This window comes from Ctenopharyngodon idella, chromosome 4, assembly GCF_019924925.1.
Source record: "Ctenopharyngodon idella isolate HZGC_01 chromosome 4, HZGC01, whole genome shotgun sequence".
NCBI classification, from domain to species: Eukaryota; Metazoa; Chordata; class Actinopteri; order Cypriniformes; family Xenocyprididae; genus Ctenopharyngodon; species Ctenopharyngodon idella.
In genome coordinates, this window is record NC_067223.1 from 1,693,597 (window position 1) to 1,713,280 (window position 19,684).

Below are 19,684 nucleotides of genomic sequence, written 5' to 3' on the forward strand. Positions count from 1 at the left end.
ATTACTAATATTATGATGTGGCTTTTGTGAATACTTAATTCTGATTGGTTAAACGCTGCATTCCGCAAACAATTTCTTGCTATGCTTTTTCTTTCTCTCTTCTATTTGAAGTCTCTACGCCTCCTGAATAAACATACATTCCATATATTGCATATCATAATCTCTCTCTTTCTTTCAGATGGACGTACAGACCCCGTACTGAGTGATGTGGACCAGGCTTTTGGACTTTTGGGAGTCAGTATAGCTGAACTTGAGGACTATGTAAATAACTTGGAGCCTGTTGGCTACCCCCAAACTATCCCTCAGTTTCCCATCAGCAAGAGCAGCGTTCTGCAGTTTCCTGCTGCTGGCTTTGAAACGGACGCCCGTGACGCTCTGAGGGGAGAGAGGAGAGACTATATCCCAGAGTACTTCCCTCCGCTTGTCTCACTTCAGGAAGGTACGTACCACAGTCGCAATAGATGCAAACCTGAACATATTCATGCGACAAGTTATCATAAGATAATTCAACAGCATTGAGTTGTAACTAACGCCGGGCGTACACTGTGCGAGTTTACACACTCGAGAGCTTGTGAGCCCTTGCACACATTTCGAGTCAGTTAACCTGATAATCGTGTCCACGGTATGGCTGTACTTCATGGCGAGCTGGCGTCAACCATGTGATCTTTGGCGCTAAACATGTAGATTTGAGTTTTCAGTGTTGTTGTTATAGCTTCTGATAGAAAATGAAAAATAAATAAAAAGGCAGCTGTGTAAATGTTCAACATAGGGCACATATGGCAATTTAACTTTTCAATAAAATATCTTACCTGTTGAGTAACAAAAAAAACGCAATCTCTGTATCACTTTTACATTATTTCAAATCCCTCAGTTCTCTGAAAAGCCAAGTCAGTGTTGATTCTGGTGTTATTATTACCTCTGTCGTGCTCTCTTTTTTTTTTTTAAACGGGTGATTCTCCAGAGGTTTGAGATTTAGCTGCTCCATGTCAAATGTACCCGCTCGTTGTGACAACTAACCTAGTCCCACACCATACACGCGTCAAAGTAGCCGGAGCAGCTTTTCTCAATTTTCGGAAATGACGAGACACACACGAGTGAGGTATGTACGAAATTTCCCGCAAAAAGCATCCTAAAGTATTGATGATGTATTGACTCATTATTTAAATATTGCAAATTAAAAAAAAAAGTTATAGTGTACCTTTACTGTATATTGACAACTATATTTGATTGGTTGAACAAAAGTGCTATTCCGTTTGTTTTTTAACTTCTTGGTATCTTAAAAATAATACAATTTAATGACAGCACAGAATACATAAACAACAATGCTGAAATTAAGAGAACAGTCACTTACTAATTATTAATTACAATGGTTTTGTTTCATTATTATGCGTTTCTGTAAACACTAAAAGAAAAGAATCTTTAAAAAGATGCATCATATTTTTACGTGATCACTGAAATGTTCCAGTAGAGAAATGGCAAAAAGCCATGAATTGGTTCAAAATGTTTTCCTTTGGACACAACACACACACAAAATCTGTAAATCAACTGTGCTATTTTAACATTCGACCCTGAATTATGTTTGATTCAGTTGTGTTGTTCCCCAACTGGAAGTCACCTAGTAAAGTGCAAAGGTCATTTGAGCATGTTATAAGACTTTATACAATTTTTTTTATTTTTTATTTTTATTTTTTACTCAAAATTCAACCGAAGTGGGTTATGCACTATCGCTCACGTTTTTTTTATTTTTTTTAAATATATTTTATTCTGCAAAGATGCATTAAATTGATCAAAAGTAAGAGTAAAGACATTTATAATGTTACAAAAGATTTCTATTTCAAAATAAATACTGTTCGTCTGAACTTTCCTTATCATAGATTCCTGTAAATTGTATCTCAGTTTCCACAAAAAAACTTTAGGCAGCACAACTGTTTTCAACATTAATAATGATAGGAAATGTTTTAAATCAGCATATTTGAATGATTTCTGAAGGATCATGTGACACTGAAGACTGGAGTAATGATGCTGAAAATTCAGCTTTATCATCACAGGAATGAATTACATTTTTTAAAAAAAATCTTAAAATATAAAATGGTTATTTTAAATTGTAATAATATTTCACGATATTACTGTTTTACTGTATTTTTGAGCAAATAAATGCAGCCTTTGTGAGCATAAGAGACGTTCATAAACATTTAAAAATCTTACCGAATGGCAATGTAAATTAACCATGTTGTAATGTTAGTGACATTTCGGCAGCTCAGAATCAATTCTTTTACGTTCACAAACAACTATATTACACTGTATGAAAGGTAATATCAGGGGTACTTTAACTTGTGAGGATCACTAACATAATATTCACATGAATGTATCTACCGTACGATAAACAATATAACAAAAGCTGTACCAGTTGACGCGTTGTCACACAATATATGCCAGCGTGCTGTACTTGTGTACTCATGCCCATCTTGCCAAAATGCATTGATATGTGCCCATATTGGCTGAGATCCATTCCATACAGTCACACACACAGGGACCTACATATCCCATGATCCCCCAGCGGTTCAGTCCTTCACTCTCACTCCATCCGGCTCATATCTCTCATCCCCTCACCACACACACACACACATTTGCCTTCTCATCACACACAACGGAGGCAGTGCCAGTGGGTGGTGGAGGGGCGGACATGATCAGGGTTGTTTCGGGTCGGACAGGAAGCTCCCTGGCTGTGAGGTGTGTTTGCGGGTGTCGGTGTGTGTGAAACAGGAAGTCGGCGGGCTGTAGGCTTTCAGCCATGTGTGTGTGAGAAGCTGGCGGAGGTCCGGCCCGGATGGCAGACATCCCAGGTGAGTGTGTGTGTGTGTGTGTGTGTGTGTGTGTGTGTGAGAGAGTCCAGCCAGGGCAGGGGGTCTAACTGGGCTTGGAGCCAGCGCTCAGCTGGATGCCCCTCTGCCAGAAGAAAGACTCAGGGTCTCTTTTTCTCCCTCTCCATTTCCATTTGTTCCTTTTTTTCCAGTCTCCCGTTTCTTCCTCATAGATCAGTCGGAGACCGTATTACACCCCAACACACTTCCACACACTCATGCCACAAATCTACATGAGCACGTATAGGCAAAACAGACAAAAGTTTAAACATACAGTGCATTCTTCTGTAATATAGAATATATAGTATATGTATTTCTCTTCAAACCACAAAGGTTATGGAGCCCCACTGTGCATTTGAGTGTTACGAACACAAATGGGTTTTTGTGTGGCTTGTATTTTTAGTGCTACTTGCTTAAGCAAACTTCTCTTTTACTACTCAGTGATTTGAACAAACCCCTTATAATCAGTATTAAATGTTGATGTATCTCATATTGCACCACTGCAAAACAGGCCAAAATGATAAAAATCCCATAGATTTACATTAAAGAAGTGACCCGAGACATAGCTAGAGAGCAGAATTTTATTGAGACTTTGCAGTGGGTTAAACCCATAGCAACCAGTTTTATTTAAGTTTATTTTATATTATGTGTATATATATATATATATATATATATATATATATATATATATATATATATATATATATATATATATATATATATATATATATATATATGTGTATATGTATATATATATATATATATATATATATGTAAATATATATAAAATATGTATAATATTTGTGTGTGTGTGTGTATATATATATATATATATATATATATATATATATATATATATATATATATATATATAGAATTAGTGTATTTATAATTTTCAGTTTTCATTTTTCAAGTTTTAGTAATTTTATGTGCTTCTTAACATTAATTTTTCAATTTTAGTTTTAGTCATTTTAGTACTGAAACTTATTTTATTTTAGTCAGTTGCCATTGCAGCATTTCTAATTTTCTAATTTTAAGTTTACATTTTTATATTACAATATTTATACTTTATTTTATTTCAGCTTTTTTTCCAATTAATGAAAACGATTTTTAATAATAACAACAATCACCTTAGCCACCTCATTGTAACTTTTTTTTGTAAGTAATATTCTAGTCTGTTAGTAAGATTCACTTCTGCAGTAGCATATTTAGCCACAGGTCGGCGCTATCTGACCATGTTTATGCTCTTAACTTCGCCTGTAAGTCTGTTTCTGATCTTCATTTCTCCTATAGCTTGTGATACTCTGTGAATCAAGATTTTAATTTGATATAAAGTGTTTAAAATTATTGTTATTTGCCTAAGATTTATATTGTTGGTTGCAGTAACTCGAGTTCTGAGAGGTTGCTAAGTGCTTGCTTACTGAGGTCAAAATACCTCAATACCTACTCTTAAGACTGTATGATATTCTTGTCCCTAGATCGCTAGGGTCGGGGTGTTTTTTATTATTATTTGTGTGTGTGTGCGCATTTTTGTAACATATCAGGACACAAATTTGTATAATGACATGGGTATAACATAGGTATTACAAGGAGAGGGTGACTTATCGGGACATTACCCCATGTCCCCATTGTTCAAAAGGGTTATAAATCATACAGAATGAGTTTTTTTGAGAAAGTAAAAATGTGCAGTTTTCTGTGATGGGTAGGTTTAGGGGTAGGGCGATAGAAAATACAGTTTGTACAGTATAAAAACCATTACGCCTATGGAATGTCCCCACAATTCATAAAAACAAACCTGTGTGTGTGTGTTATCATCCGCCAGAAGAAATATATAAAAAAATATATAATAGCACACTTCTTTTTACCAACCCACAAAATTTGAGGTACTATTTATGTCTGTAGTACAAACAATTAAACACTGGTAGACCCTGAGATCAAACAGGTTCACACAACAAAATGAAAATGTGTTTTTAGACCATTCCAATTTTGTTGCAGTATTTTTTTTTTTTTTTTTTTTTATCTCCGTTTCGTTACATTAACAGGTTCTACAGAGTCGTTCTCGTTGGTGCAGTGGTGGGTTTTCTTCCAGTCAACAGGCTCTTGTTTGTCTATTGTGTGGGAGCGTATTGTTGTTCAGTCCTGAGGGAAGAAGGTAATGGGAGGTAGAGAGAGAGCGATTGCATCTGTACACTGAAATTACCAGTGATCACACAGGCTGATAAAGTCTCTCCGTCTATGCAGAGAGAGAACAAGATTAAGATGACTGCTTTGGAAATTTACAGCTGCAAAATGAAGCTACACGAACAGATTTCAGTTTTGAACCGCACGTCGTTGATCCCAATGTTCGGCGCAAGAATATGGTTCTGTTTGTCTTTATGCTGTTAAGATGGCTCTAACATGGAGTCCTTACCAGGCACGACTTTACAATTTTCCTGCATCAAGTAATTTGTCCCTCCATTCTGAGAGAGTACATGCTATTCAGTGTGACACAATCACAGTCTGACTTTTTAGAAAGCTGTGTGGACCAGGAATTTGGACCAATGAGATTTGGATGGGTCTACCCAGCCTAAGCCACAAAATGAGGAAGCAAGCAACAGGATGTCCTATTGCTCATTACTTGTGGCGTCTTTGCTCATTAAGATATAATATGAGATATATACTGTAAAACTCAATAAGTTCAGAATACGCAAAACATTTGAGGAAACTAATATTTTTTTTTTTTGAGTTAGTAGAACCTAACATTTTTGTGACAATTGGGGCGGGGCCAAGAGCCGTGGAAGAGGAGGAAGGCCAGTGTGGTGCACAGGTGTCTCTCATTAACAATCACGTCACTGGCATCCCTTTGCTCCCTCGGTTCTCAGCCTTGCCCCATTTATTGTAATGTTAATTACATACAGTTCATTTACATAAACATCACATTCAGATCTTGGTTAAATGTTAGATAGCAAATAACACATGCTATTATAACTATCAAAGAGACTAGTGTTGTCAAAAGTACTGACCGGGATACCAAGTCAGTACTGAAATTTAAAAAATATGACACTTTGATCACTGAACCTCTGATTGGCCTTTGTGTTCACGCACTCATCAGATATGTCTGTGATTAGCTACAATGATCAACGCACGGGAGGGTTTGAAAGCACACGGAAGTATTTGAATTTGAAAGCGGGAGCGTTTGAAAGCAGGCGTCTATCGTCCGTTGGTCGGTACTGAAATTTTAAAAATTTCCAGCATTTCCCCCTAGCATTTTGAGTGCTGTTGAGTGGATTCTTAAACACCTCTGATTGGCCATTGTGTTCATGCGCTCAACAGCTATGTCTGTGATTGGCTTTTTAAATGCTCCCGTGTGTATCTGTGTAAGCGCTTGGCAAAGAGCGTCACTGATGCCTATTTACAACATGTTTTTGAAGCATTGATCATTATAGCCAATCATACACATATCTGATGAGAGAGTGAACACAAAGACCAATCAGAGGTGTTTACAAATCCACTCAACAGCGCTTAAAGTGTCACATTTTTACAATTAAAGTACCGACTTGTTATTGCGGTCGGTACTTTTGACAACACTAAAAGAGACTGTTATTATACACTTGCATGTATATAATCAAACAACATACAGTATATATGGTCTTAAAAGTTTTGCAGCCCATCCTCAACCTTCACCACAGTGGTAACCCTACAAAACTAACATAACAGAACCCCCTGTAAATCCCAACATAACAGAACGTTAAACACTAACTTATGTCTCCCTATGATAATCTTGTGCAAAAGGCACAAAATAACACTTAATTTCAACATTTAATTTCCTTATACAGTGTGACACAAAGCATGCTGGGAATTAGAAATCTGCTGCAACTCAATCATATTAAGTTCAGCTTACTATAATCAAATTTTGAGTTCACAACTTTTTTCAATTAAGTACAATGAACTTTCATTATTATTTGAGTGAAACAAACTCATTTTATTTAATTAGTTTCACTGTTTTACATATATATGCATATTTACATATATATATATATATATATATATATATATATATATATATGCATTTTTTTTTTTGTTTAAACGCAGTGCATGCAGCATAGACAGCTTTGTTGTTTGTTAGTTTAGTTGCATTGCATGCTAAACTGAGGTTTTGCATCCATACAACAACAGTTTTGTTGCATTTCATGCTTGCAGTATAGACAGCTTTGTTAATTCTAACGGGCTCTGCTAGTTGTTCGGCATTGCATGCATGCATCATAGACCGTTTTGTTGGTTAATATGGGAGCTGCTAGTTTTGTCGCACTGCATGCAAAATGTGCAGTACAGAAAACTTTGCTGATTTATAACTTGAGCTTTATACTTTTGCAAGCCTTGCATTCAGTCCCTTTCTGTCATTAACACAATCATACCGTCGACACAGTGCGACGACAGAGTTTGCATCTCATCGCGCTTGCTCTCTCGAAGTGTAGACACTGCGAATCTCCTTGTCCAGAGGTGCTGATTATTACTTCAGTCTCTACTAGCGTTTGTGCCGTGCTTCTGTTAACTTATGAATTGAGCGAGCTCTGTATTTGACTCGCTTCGTTATCGGCTCTTTTCAAAGCTTCACAAGGGCGTAAAATGATTAGAGGAGAGCCTGACAATGCATGAAGAGATTTGCACAGTTTCCGTAGATGTCAGGTGCAGCCGTTACACTCTAAAAAGAGAAAAGGATGAATATTAAAGGCCTCCGTCTTTTCTCCTTTTCTTCCGCCGCGACATTCACATCTTCTTTAGAGAGAATAAGGCCCAGGGCCCGCTCTGATTGGTGAGGGTACGCTCCCGTAGCCAGGAGAATCCGACCTGATGAAAAGAATTTTGTCTTTTAAGTATAATAGTCATTACTGTCTCACACGCTTACTGTCTGTCTCTCTCAGGTCAGTTGTACCCTGTTTCTACCGATATGGTGCTGTTCATGTGCCAGAGCTGATTTCTGGACCATGAATCTTCAGAAAATGCTGAATGTGTTTTTAAAATTATGGATTTTGATTTAGAATCTTGCCATCTTCAGGATTTACCCATTTTATTGTCATTTTTTATAAATATAAATCAATATTCTCATGATATTTCTATATAAAATCATTTTATTTTAGTTGGACAGGGAAATCTTGCCCTTTGGCCCTGATGTTAGTGGTTTCTGGTTTGAGAGCAGCAGGTTTAAAGGGATAGTTCACCCAAAAATGAAAATTCACTTCCATAGTATTATTTTTTCCACTATAGAAGTCAATGGTGCCCCAGATCTACTTGGTTACATACATTCTTCAAATTATCTTCCTTTGTGTTCAGCAGAAAAAATAAATATATACAGGTTTGGAACAACTTGAGGGGGAGTAAATGACAGAATTTTCATTTTTGGGTGAACTATCCCTTTAAGGGGCCAGTGCAGAGACAATTTTGACATCCAGAACAGTCTTTCTGCCATGGAAACATGTGGAACGGTTCCAGATTGGGCACCGGTACCCTATCGGTAGAAAAGGGGCTTCGGTGTGCTGTTTATGTCTGTCTGTGACACTCTCGCTGATGTAGTAACTCCTGTATTATCTCTCTCCCCTCCTCTTATCTCAATGTATTTCCCTTCCTCGTCCCCCTTTGCTCATGGAGAGAGAGGGCTATCTGCTCTTTGTAGTTTTCTGACTATTTATGTCGGACAAGGTCAGAATCGTTTAAACTTGCCTGGCTCCCTCAGACCTGAAGATAAGATGAGAGCAGAAAGGATTGGGATCGATGGAGGAGTGCAGATTTATTCTCCTCTCTCTCCTCCTCTCTCTCTCTTTGTCTCTCATCCATCCCTCTTGCTCTTTTACAGAGGTTTGGTGCCTTTGGATCAATTTGTCTTTTTTACTTTCCGTTCGTCGGGCCCTTTAAAATACTGTACCTAAACGGGCCACTTTGCTCATCCAGATCAAATCAAAGAGCAAATTAAAACGCTATCAAATAAATCTGACAGACAGCTTGTTCTTGCAGGACCAGAGGAGAAGCCTCTGAAAATTTCCATGTGTTTTGAAAACTCTGCTTTTTAAATGCAGTTATGTCGTATGCTGTAAATGAATAGTTCACCCAAAAATGAATATTCTGTTGGTACTTACCCTCATGTTGTTCTAAACTTTCTTTTATTGAACACTGTAGGAGAGGTTTTGAAAAATGTTCATGCTGTTCTTTTCCATACAATTGAAGTGAATGTTGACCAAAGCTGTCAAGCACCAAAAAGAACACAAATGACTCAAGCACTACATTTCCAAATCTTCTAAAGCCTACAATAGCTGTGTCTGAGGAACAGATTGCGATTTAAGCCATTTTTGCTCCAATGTATCGCTTAAATCTCCATGTTCACATATTCCACATGTTCAGACTTGCCACATTTTGTTTGTTTAACAAATGAAACTGACAGGATTTTCATTTTTGGGTGAACTAACCCTTTAAGTGATTAACTGAAATGATACTTTTAAATTGAAACTAAAACTGCCAGTAGGTGGCGGCATGTCACTGTCTTTGTCACAGAATCATTCATTCAGTTGATTCATTCAAAACAGCTGATTCATTCAGGAACGAAGCAAGTGTCTTTATGAATGGGTCATTGAATCATTGGCTCACTGATTCATTCAAAAAGGCAGATTCATTCATCAAAGAAACACTGCTTTTGCACGGAGATGTGCCGTGGCTCAGCTGTGACTTTGTTTGGAACTATTTTCGTTGACGAAATAGAGCAAAATCAGTCAATGTTGCAATTTCAAGAGTGATTCTCGGATTTATATGCGAATGTCACTTTAGAAACTTTGCAGAGTGTAAGTGGCTGTTGGTCCTCTTAACAGCATGAAAAACAAAACTATTATTCAAATTCTGAATGGATTATATATAGCCTAGAAAGCATGTAAAGAGCCCTCCCTTGATAATCACAAAGCTGTCACTCATCTCAGTTCATTGTGATCTCATAAACTTCCATTATAATAAATGAAGTTGTCAATGAAGTTGTCTACACTGCACAATTAATCTTTTATTTATGTTGTGTCTACACTTTGTTGGTTATATTGAGAGGTTTCACAAGCATGCAGAACTCAGCACTGGACAAAAACTCCTGCGATTTGAACAGAAACAAAAATAACGACTTTATTCAACAAGGTCGTTATTTTTGTTTTTGTTTTTGAGCACAAAAAGTATTCTCGTCACTTCATAAAATTAAGGTTGAACCACTGCAGTCATGTCGACTGTTTTAACAATGTCTTTAGTACCTTTCTGGACCTTGAAAGTGTTGATTTATATTGCTGTCTATGGACGAGTCACATACCTCTCGGATTTCATCAAAAATATCTTAATTTGTGTTCCGAAGATGAACGAAGGTCTTGGAATGACATGAGGGTAAGTGAGTAATGACAGAATTTTCATTTTTGGGTGAACTAACCCTTTAAACACCTTTTAATTGTGTTCAAGAAATCAACACATGTCTGTGATTGACTACATTGCTCAACGTTGCAAAACATGTTGTAAATAGAAACCTTTGACGCTCTCCACAGCACAAACACAAATACGCACTGGATCGTTGGTCAAATCTGTTTCGCTAATATGCTTTTTGGCTGAGGGTTCACCCTCTAGCACCGCCATAGAACTGGGCCTGATCGGGTCAGTCGCACTGGTGCTACACTATATATATATTTTTTTTTTTGTAGTCGCGCACAGTAATTTTCAGTCGCAAATGTGACTGAAATGGTCGCACAGCTGTAGAGCCTTGGTTATATTGATATGTAATCACAAAAATTTTGGCCAAATTGTACATCCCTACAAACAAGCACAGCAAACCTGAAGCTTTAAAAAAAAATGGCACTTTAAATTGCAGAAGAAAAAAAATAATGACAAAATATATAATATATATATAAAAATATAAAAAATAAGTCAAAGTTGCATTTTTGAGTGAAAACAAAACAACAGAAAAGTTGCATCGGCGTATTTCACATTTTATTATTTATTATTCAGAAATAATGTAAAATATTGGTAAATAAAACAATATTTTTAGATCACTTCACTTTCATTGTATAGAAAAGAGCAGTGACATTCTGCAAAATATCTCCTTTCATTCTTCACAGAAGAAATTCATATGGGTTTTATCAACAAACGATGACAGAATTTTCTTTTTTGTGCGAACTATCCCTTTAGATGTGTTTGTTAGGTGCTGTCGAGTGAGCTCTGTGTGCGTGTAGAGGGAAGCCTCTGGTCTTATGTTACTCTGTCGTGGCTTTATGATAGATGGCTCAACCCAACCCTACTGCCCCCTGTCACAACCGTTTACCTCCCCCCGTCAGCCGACTGTGTGGATGAGAGAGTGTGTGTGTGTGAGAGAGAGGGAGAGAGACAGAGAGATCCGTGTTTGCTCGTTGCCACTTTCTGACTGACAGGTCTGGGATGACTCCCCGCTGCACTGGGCCAGGTACCGCGAGCCTGTTGAGAGTATGTGTGAACGGTAGACAGACAGGAGCCGGCTATTGGGCTCGGTGGAGAGGTCACCTGACCCAGGATCAGTCCTGGAGAGCGCACTGCCCTCCTCTGCCCAGGTGTGCTAACAGAAAACGTGTGTGTGTGCCACGAATTTCCTCTTCTATCTTTTATTCCCAGTCCAAACTCTCACATTCTCTCAGGTTTCTCTCATAATTAGGCGACTTGAAAGCGTATTCGCAACCGCCTCGGTGAGATCTTCATAAAACACATAATCCACTCCATTTTTATGTCTCCCAAAGAATAGTTTGATTCTTTTGTCACACGCTTCCATTTCCAGCATGTCCTATTCTTTTCGTCCTTACCGTCGCTCTCTTTTCATTCTCTCTCTGTGGCGGTTTTGTGTCCTTCATTCCAAACTTGATCCTCTTCATAGCTGAAGCGCGTGTGCAAGTGTAAAGTCTTCAAATACAGGTATGAGCAAAGTCAAGCTTATTTTATCTCTATAAAGTTTCATGTCACAGCATGATGTGATTTATCATGGCTCCAAGTTAGAACTTTACAGGTGGATCAGGATATTTTTTTTTGTCTTTTTTATGCAAAAATATAGCCTCATTTTTCTTTCTACACAGTTTTGAAAAGGGGTGCACCAATTGTGGAATTTTGGCAATTACGAATTATGTATTTATGGTCGAAAACCGAAATAATGGCTGGTATTATAACGCTGTACCTGATCATGTCTCAACAATAAGAATGTCCTGATTGCCCAGGGTCAGTATGAGAGAGTTTCATGTTAGTTGATGGACCTATTGGGTCGGTGTTTATGTTAGTTCATGTACAAACAGCCATGAACCAAACTTAAAACATTTCACGTTTCACATTTCTTTGAAATATTGAATGTTATTGTTAGAAGTTAAATGCGTCACCAAGGTAAAGTTATCTAGCTGATTAACAGATAAGAAATTGTTGAAATTGTTAAAATGGCTTGTAACTATCTTAGAAGCATCCACAAAAATAAAAAAGAAAATTAACTCTAATTAAGTCACAATTTTTATTTATTGCTTATCGACATGTAGTTTTTGTTTTCCAGCACAAATCTGTCTTTTTTTTATATCTAACTTGGAGTTCCATTATAGAATTTAATTCAACAAACAAACAAACAAACTAAATTTAAACATTATTGTTGAACACTGCTTTGCCAGCAATAAATGTCCAGGTTTTGAAACCTGGCATAATATAGGTTTAGGAAAAGCTGTAATATGATCTACCTCTTATATTGGTCTAATGAAACCTATGCAGATTTAAAAATAAATACATAAATACATACATACATAAATATTGTATTGTACATATTGTCGCTATGGATAAAAGCTAATTTTAAAAGCTATGGATTTGTCTAAGCTTTTAAGATGTCTACTACTAACCACCTACTAATTTGGCTGTTGTGTTTTTAGAAACTATTATTTTTTCAATACTTTCTCAGTCATTTTACTGATGTAGCATAAATCATGTAGTAATTATTTCATTTGAAATACACAGTTCTAAGTGCATTGCATCATTTAGTACAGATTCGTTATTGAGTATCGCCAGAGTAAATAATTACACCTCTAGTAAAGATACTTGATAAAAACCAGACATTTTATTATATATATATATATATTTCTTGTAATTTATGCATATATATATATATATATATATATATATATATATATATATATATATATATATATATATATATGCATAAATTACAAGAAATTATTATAAATGTATTATTTTATTAATTTCGTAATTTTATTTGAAGTACAAATAAGTTTTCTTTTCGTTTTTTTAATTAAAAAAAATATTTTTTTGTCACGTTTTAGATGAATTTTGTCTTTTCTCAGTTGATATTCTGTATATTTTATGTAGGTTCTGTTCAGTGGGAGATTGTCATAAAATTTGTGCCTTTAAAGTTAATCATCTTCCCTCATCAAACCTCTTGTAGTACCTCTGCTTCCTTTAGATGGCACTCTTGCACCAGCCAACCTCTTTTCTCCTTTCTGTCTTTATGTCTCTCTCCTTTGCTGTCCGTCTGTCTCTAGCGCACAAACATATTCCACGTGTTTTCTCTGGAATCTCTTTTTTTTTTTTTTTTTTTTTTTTTGCTGTGTTTGTTTATATAGAAACGTACTGTACAATATGTGTATACACAGTCTGCAGCGGGCATTGACCTGGTGTGTTGTCCTCGCTGTAAGCGTAGGTGTCATGTGATGATTAGCTTTGCCAGGCCACCATGTCTCTTTCTGGCATTATGATATGAAAGACGGGCTCTTCCAAGCCGTGACTCTGGCAGGAAAAATGCTGTTCGTACACTTGATCGCCACCTACGAAATTCTCACCCACATGCACGCCCAATTATGTGGGGTGATACCTTACAGTAACTGCCTTACTGCGTTTCATAGTTCATTTATGCTTATTTGGGTCTTTCTTAACCTGATGTTCTTTTTTTTTTTTTAACACACAGTGTTTCTAACCAGTGGCCGTGCTAGCTTTCCATAGCATTTAAATGGACACATTCACGTTATAAATGTTACATTTTTATTGTAAATATGTAATATTTTCGTTGTAAATGTGTTACATTCACATTGTAAATACATTCTTTTTCTCAATTTAAATGTTACATTCTTGTTGTAATTACATTCTCATTCTCGTCGTAAATGTTACATTTTCGTTGTAAATATTACATTCACATCATAAACATAAACAGTTTCATTCTTGTTGTAAATACATTACATTCACGTTGTAAATACATTCTCATTCTCAATAAATGTTACATTATCGTAATTACATTCTCATTCTCAATGTAAATGTTACATTCTATTTGTAATTGAATTCTCATTCTTGTTGTAAATGTTACATTCTCGTAAATACGTTTACATTCGCATTGTAAATACAATTTCATTCACAATGTGTTACATTCTCGTAATTGTAACATTCGTTGAAAATGTTACATTCTCGTTGCAAATACGTTTACATTTACATTGTAAATACATTCTCATTCGCAATATAAAAATGTTACATTCTCATCGTAAACGTTACATTCTTGTTTTGAATACGTTTACATTCACGTTGTAAATACAATCTCATTCTCAATGTAAATGTTACTTTCTCCTTATAATTTCATTCTCATTGTAAATGTTACATTACCGTAAATACGTTTACATTTACGTTGTAAATACAATCTTATTCTTAATGTAAATGTTACATTCTTGTTGTAATTACATTTTCATTCTTGTTGTAAATGTTACATTCTCGTTGTAAACACAATAACTTAGTTGTGAGGGATATGCAAAACTGCATACTTATAAAATCAACTTTAGACGTATATTTTTAAATGTATGTATAGACCAAATAACCTTTTATTTGCGCAAATCTACACAAAAATAGATGATTTGAAATGCAACCGTAATTCTTTAATTTATTTAAATTATCTAAATTTATTGAAGGTGAATAATTTGTGCTTGGATGGCTGTAGACACAGATCAGATGCAATATATGCGTTAAATGTATATACATTTTTATATACGTTTATTTACTTCACAAATCTACACTAAATCATTTGAAGTCCAGCACAGGCAATGAATTTGTACTTTGATGGCTATAACGGCAGGAATTTAAAAAAAAAATAGTGTAGAGACAGAACTTCTCAGAGAGGGTTAACTATGTCTAAATTATGCGTTCATCCACTTTAAAGCACCGCCACTAAAAATTATTAAAGCAAGTAGAAATTTAATTAATCTAGAACAAACTAGTTGACCTGACTTTGGCTAGTCGGCTGTTGGACCATCCTGACACATTACTAGTGGCCGTTTGATTTCAGCCGAAGGTTCCTGTGATGTTCTTGTTTCCTGAAACTGAGAACTTTTTGACAGTTGTTCCGAAATTCATATTAGCTTCTGTTACTGTTGGACTTGGTGAGTTTAGGCCAAAGTAGTTTTGTTTGTGTGTTGAAATTCTTTTAACTGATTCTGTGTGACTGTGTGTATTGGGCTGGGTTCGTCCGGTGGAAGGGAGGGGTAGGAATGTAAATCCTTCCCCAGAGAGGGTGACAGGCTCACGGGCTCAACAGAACCTCTGCCCCCGGTCCCAGGGCGCCAGGGTGGGTCACTGTTAACCCGAACTGAAATAGCCAGTTCCTGGTGTGTGTTTGTGTGTTTGTGTGTGTGTGTGTGTGTGTGTGTGTGTGTGTGTGTGTGTGTGTGTGTGTTTGTGTGTTTGTGTGTGTGCAGACAGAGCAAATATGCCTTTATTTGGCTGGCAGCTACTTTCTGCTCCAAATGTATGTAATAATATTGTAAATATTGATTTGACAATAAAAAGTTGTTTAAAGAATTTATTAATCAATTATATTTACTATACAGCATTGTATATGTTCATATCTTAACCAAAATAAAGCTGTTCTTAACGTATTTTCAGTAAAAATCCACCAAATTCTGATTTTCAATTCACGCCCCGCATGTATTTGATTTGTTTTTGGTCTGTATTGCAGTACAGTGTAAATTCTTTGAATATGAATTTTGACAAAAAGTATGAATTTGAACAAAATCAAACTGAATTAATTCAAAGAATGGTAAAAGAAATTGACTTATTGTCAAAGCAAATATTTACATCTCTATTAATGTTTCTTAATAAAATTATATTTTGAATTCTGGATTTAGAAAGAGAATAAATGCTGATGAAAGAGATTTGTCTATGAGATTCATCCATAAAAAGCCAGTTAAAACATCCTGAATTGGCCAATTAGACAATATGAATTATTATAAACCTTCAGTCTAAAAATATATTTAAACATTTATTAAAAGCATTATTCATAGTGCTGATCTCAACAATCTAGTTCACCCTCAAATAAAAGTGTTACGCTCTAAAAGTGTGTTACAGGGGTTCTCTTGTGTGTGTGTTCAGTAATTGGGCTCTCCTACACACACACACACACACACACACACACACACACACACACACACACACACGGTGCTGCTGAAGCGTTTAGCGGTGCCAGGGAATTAGTGTGTGTTTATTGTCCTAGCAGAGAGGGAGTCTGGGTAAGCACTTAATGCCACCATAGGAAACAAGAGGTGGATGAGACCAGCATTCTGAAGGAGGGCGGAAAATCACTGCACACGCTGCAAGTCAAGAGGTGCTTTTACCGAAGCAGAAGGAACATTTACATTATTGAGATAGTCTCATTTTTGCACAGTTTGAATTGTGATATAGTTCATTACATGAGTTATGTTGCATGATTCTTTGCAGATTAGCGAGTGTTGTATTTATATGAAATATGTGTAGGTTTTGTATTATCACTTAAAATTCGTTTGACTTATACTGTGGTAATCTCATACCCATCTTATCTGTTTGAGGTTTTTGCTTTTGATACGGTTCCCACAGTCATGGAAAACCTGGGAATATGAGGAAGTTTTAAAACAATTTAGAAAAGTCATGGAAATAAATAACATTAAAAAAGTAATTGAAATTTTTCAATACAGTTTTTTTTTTCTATATCTTTTATATAATATTTCATGTAATTATACAAATGTATATATTTTAACTCAAAATCTTATTGAGTAATCACAAATAAAAAATAAAAAAAACTCAGAAATGTGTATGATTAAAAGGTGTGGGAACCCTATACACACACACACACGTTACTAGGACTGATCCCCATTTAAAAGTGATAAACTACTCCAAATATATTCGTCTTAACATTAAAAACTATACCAAGTGAACTAATCATTGCGAATTACTCTTCCTCTCTATATGTCTTACGGTTGACAGTACAGTAAGTGTCCTTCGCCACCAGCCCTAAAGCTTGTGTTGTGTGATGAGCGACCTACAAAAACTGCTGATGGACGTTTTTCCCCATGATGCCATGAGCATCTAAAGACGGCACACCTGCCTGTTATTTTGGGTCTCCTGATGTATATGTGTTTGTATCTCTCTCACTGGACGTGCTCACTTCGCATAGGGGTTATTTTTGCTTGATATACCCTTCAAAATAGCCCATATGCAGGACACGTCAATAAGAATTTTTTTCTGCTGGCCTAGTCGGAAATATTTTGACGGACCCCACCACGCACGCACACACACAAATAAATAAATAAATAAAATAGATTTTTAGCAACATAGATGTGTCGGAATATATCTTTTAGAAAAACAGTTTGTATTTTGTATTATTTATTCATGTTGATTTTTTTTTTTTTTTTTTATAAACAATGTAAAAGTATAAAGTATTATACCTATTTTTTCTTGACAAAAACGAATTAGTGTTTTTTTTAATTTGCAGTAATACCAGATTATACCACTATAATGTCATAAGCATCCAGCTATAATGCTGGAAAACTGTTGCATGCAGTGATTATTATTTTCAGCAATTTCTAACTGATGCTATCAAGACTATCACAACTCGTTTTTTTTTTTTTTTTATAAACCTCATCTATGTCATCTAGTGATCAAGTTTAAGTTTACATGACTTAATACCACATATTGTATATGACTGAAACATAGCGTAATAATAACGTAGAACTGGGCCGACGGGGCAAGTGACAGTTCTTTCAACAGGTCTGAAACTCTCTCACCCTGGCTCTATAATTATTGTCGAGTCCTGCACATAAAATACTCTTTATTTAACATCTAGAGCGTTTTCTTTAGTTAAATAGCTCCCCGTTTTGATTTCGTAGCTTCATAAGGCAGTCATAAACTTTCAAATGCTAAGCGCCTCAGGTAGAAACATCTAGAGATGAATGTTTAGCAGGAGGTCGACCCTGACCTCGAATTAGGTCCATTTTGAATTTGTACTCAACAAAGTATTGACTTTCACTGTGCCAATATAGGACTGTCATTCAGAATATTGGCAGACTGTAGCAAAAGATAATTACTGGTTAAGGTTTATGTGATATAAATGATCTGTCAGAAGGCAGAATGAGGTAGTTTCTGGTGAGGTGTGTCGGGGCTGTGGAGTGGAGCAGGAAGCACTTGTCCACCGACAGAAAGAACAGTAGCTAGATAACGGCTATTGGTTTTGTAGCGCCGCAGTTACGGATTTGCCTGTACCTTCATGTGTTATCTGCATATGTAGTGAAATTCTGCATTTATGCATTATATCAGAGGCTACGCTTTTGTTTATGTGAATGTATGTTTTGTGCTTGACTGTTATTTTCGTTGTGCAGGTAGTATGACTTCAATCATTTAGCCTACTAAATATAAGGTTTGTGACAGACTCTATCTTGAATTGATCCTTTAAAACCTTCATTTAAATCAGTATGAAACGGCAAACCATTTCACTTTTAATGTGCCGTATTTCTGCTTTATTCTAATCATTATGTAATACTATTAAATAAGTATACTTAAATATCTCTTAATATATTTAGGAAGGCTGCATTACGGAAGCAGAAAATTATTAAGTTATTACATTTTAATTAATGATTAGTAGGATATTTTTTCTTTGTTTTCCTGATGTTCTGAATTTTTGTTTCTATCATATCAAAGCTGATGTGAACAGGCTAAACGCTGAATTAAATCTTAATTTATATGGCAGATTTAAATAGACCATTAAAAAAATGTAGAAATATTATTTCTTATTGAAGTCCATGTGAACAGGTTCAATTTTGCTTGGGTCATTGATGAATAAGGTTTTTAAAAGTGTAAAAAAACATAATGGAGATATAATTAATTTAAGTTTTATTAAGCGTTAACAATGATTTAAAAAAGATTATGTGGTTTTTATAATCAGTTAACACTGCTTTTGTCATTTTTTTACAAGATGGACAAAATTTGTTACCAAAAAAGTCATTCGGTTTAACCAAAATTTCGGTTTTACCGAATGACACTTTTGGTTGTACCGAATTACGATATTTTCGAACACTGCTAACAGGCTGATATCTAGCTAGTTAAATCTAGCTAGTTAAGCAAAAGGACAATTAAACATTTTATATTTAGTACAAGTTTTTAAAATATTAAAACGTTTTCCATGTTTTATAGCGGTTGTACCGAATGACCTGATGTTTTGGGACATGCGTATGAGCAAGTGAAAACATGAATTTTTCGAATAGTTAAAAGAGAGTTGGTTACTTTGCTTCACGACCATGTGGTCCTTTGCAGATGTCTGAATGGTTTGATCCAAAATGGTCCCTTTATATTGGTTACTCCAAATGACATCAATGAAATTCATTTTTTGGACATTCTTTCTCATAACAAAGCAACAACTTCTACACATAATTTTAATACCATTTTGCACTGTTTATAATGTTATAAAATCATGCCAGAATAAAAAATATATACATTTATTACATTTTAAGATATTTTAATCACAAATGAAATGGCTGTATTGGCCTTTGGACGGTTAAACC

At 35.5% G+C, this 19,684-nt stretch overlaps 1 protein-coding gene across 1 annotated transcript in view; it reads left to right on the plus strand.

Annotated features, from left to right (window-relative positions):
- Window positions 1-19,684, plus strand: part of taf3 (TAF3 RNA polymerase II, TATA box binding protein (TBP)-associated facto) — a 57,081-nt gene that overhangs the window by 3,089 nt on the left and 34,308 nt on the right. Inside the window, exon 2 of the mRNA XM_051890892.1 lies at window positions 179-439. Within this exon, the coding sequence (XP_051746852.1) occupies window positions 179-439 (261 nt within the window). The remainder of the gene's footprint in view (window positions 1-178; window positions 440-19,684) is intronic.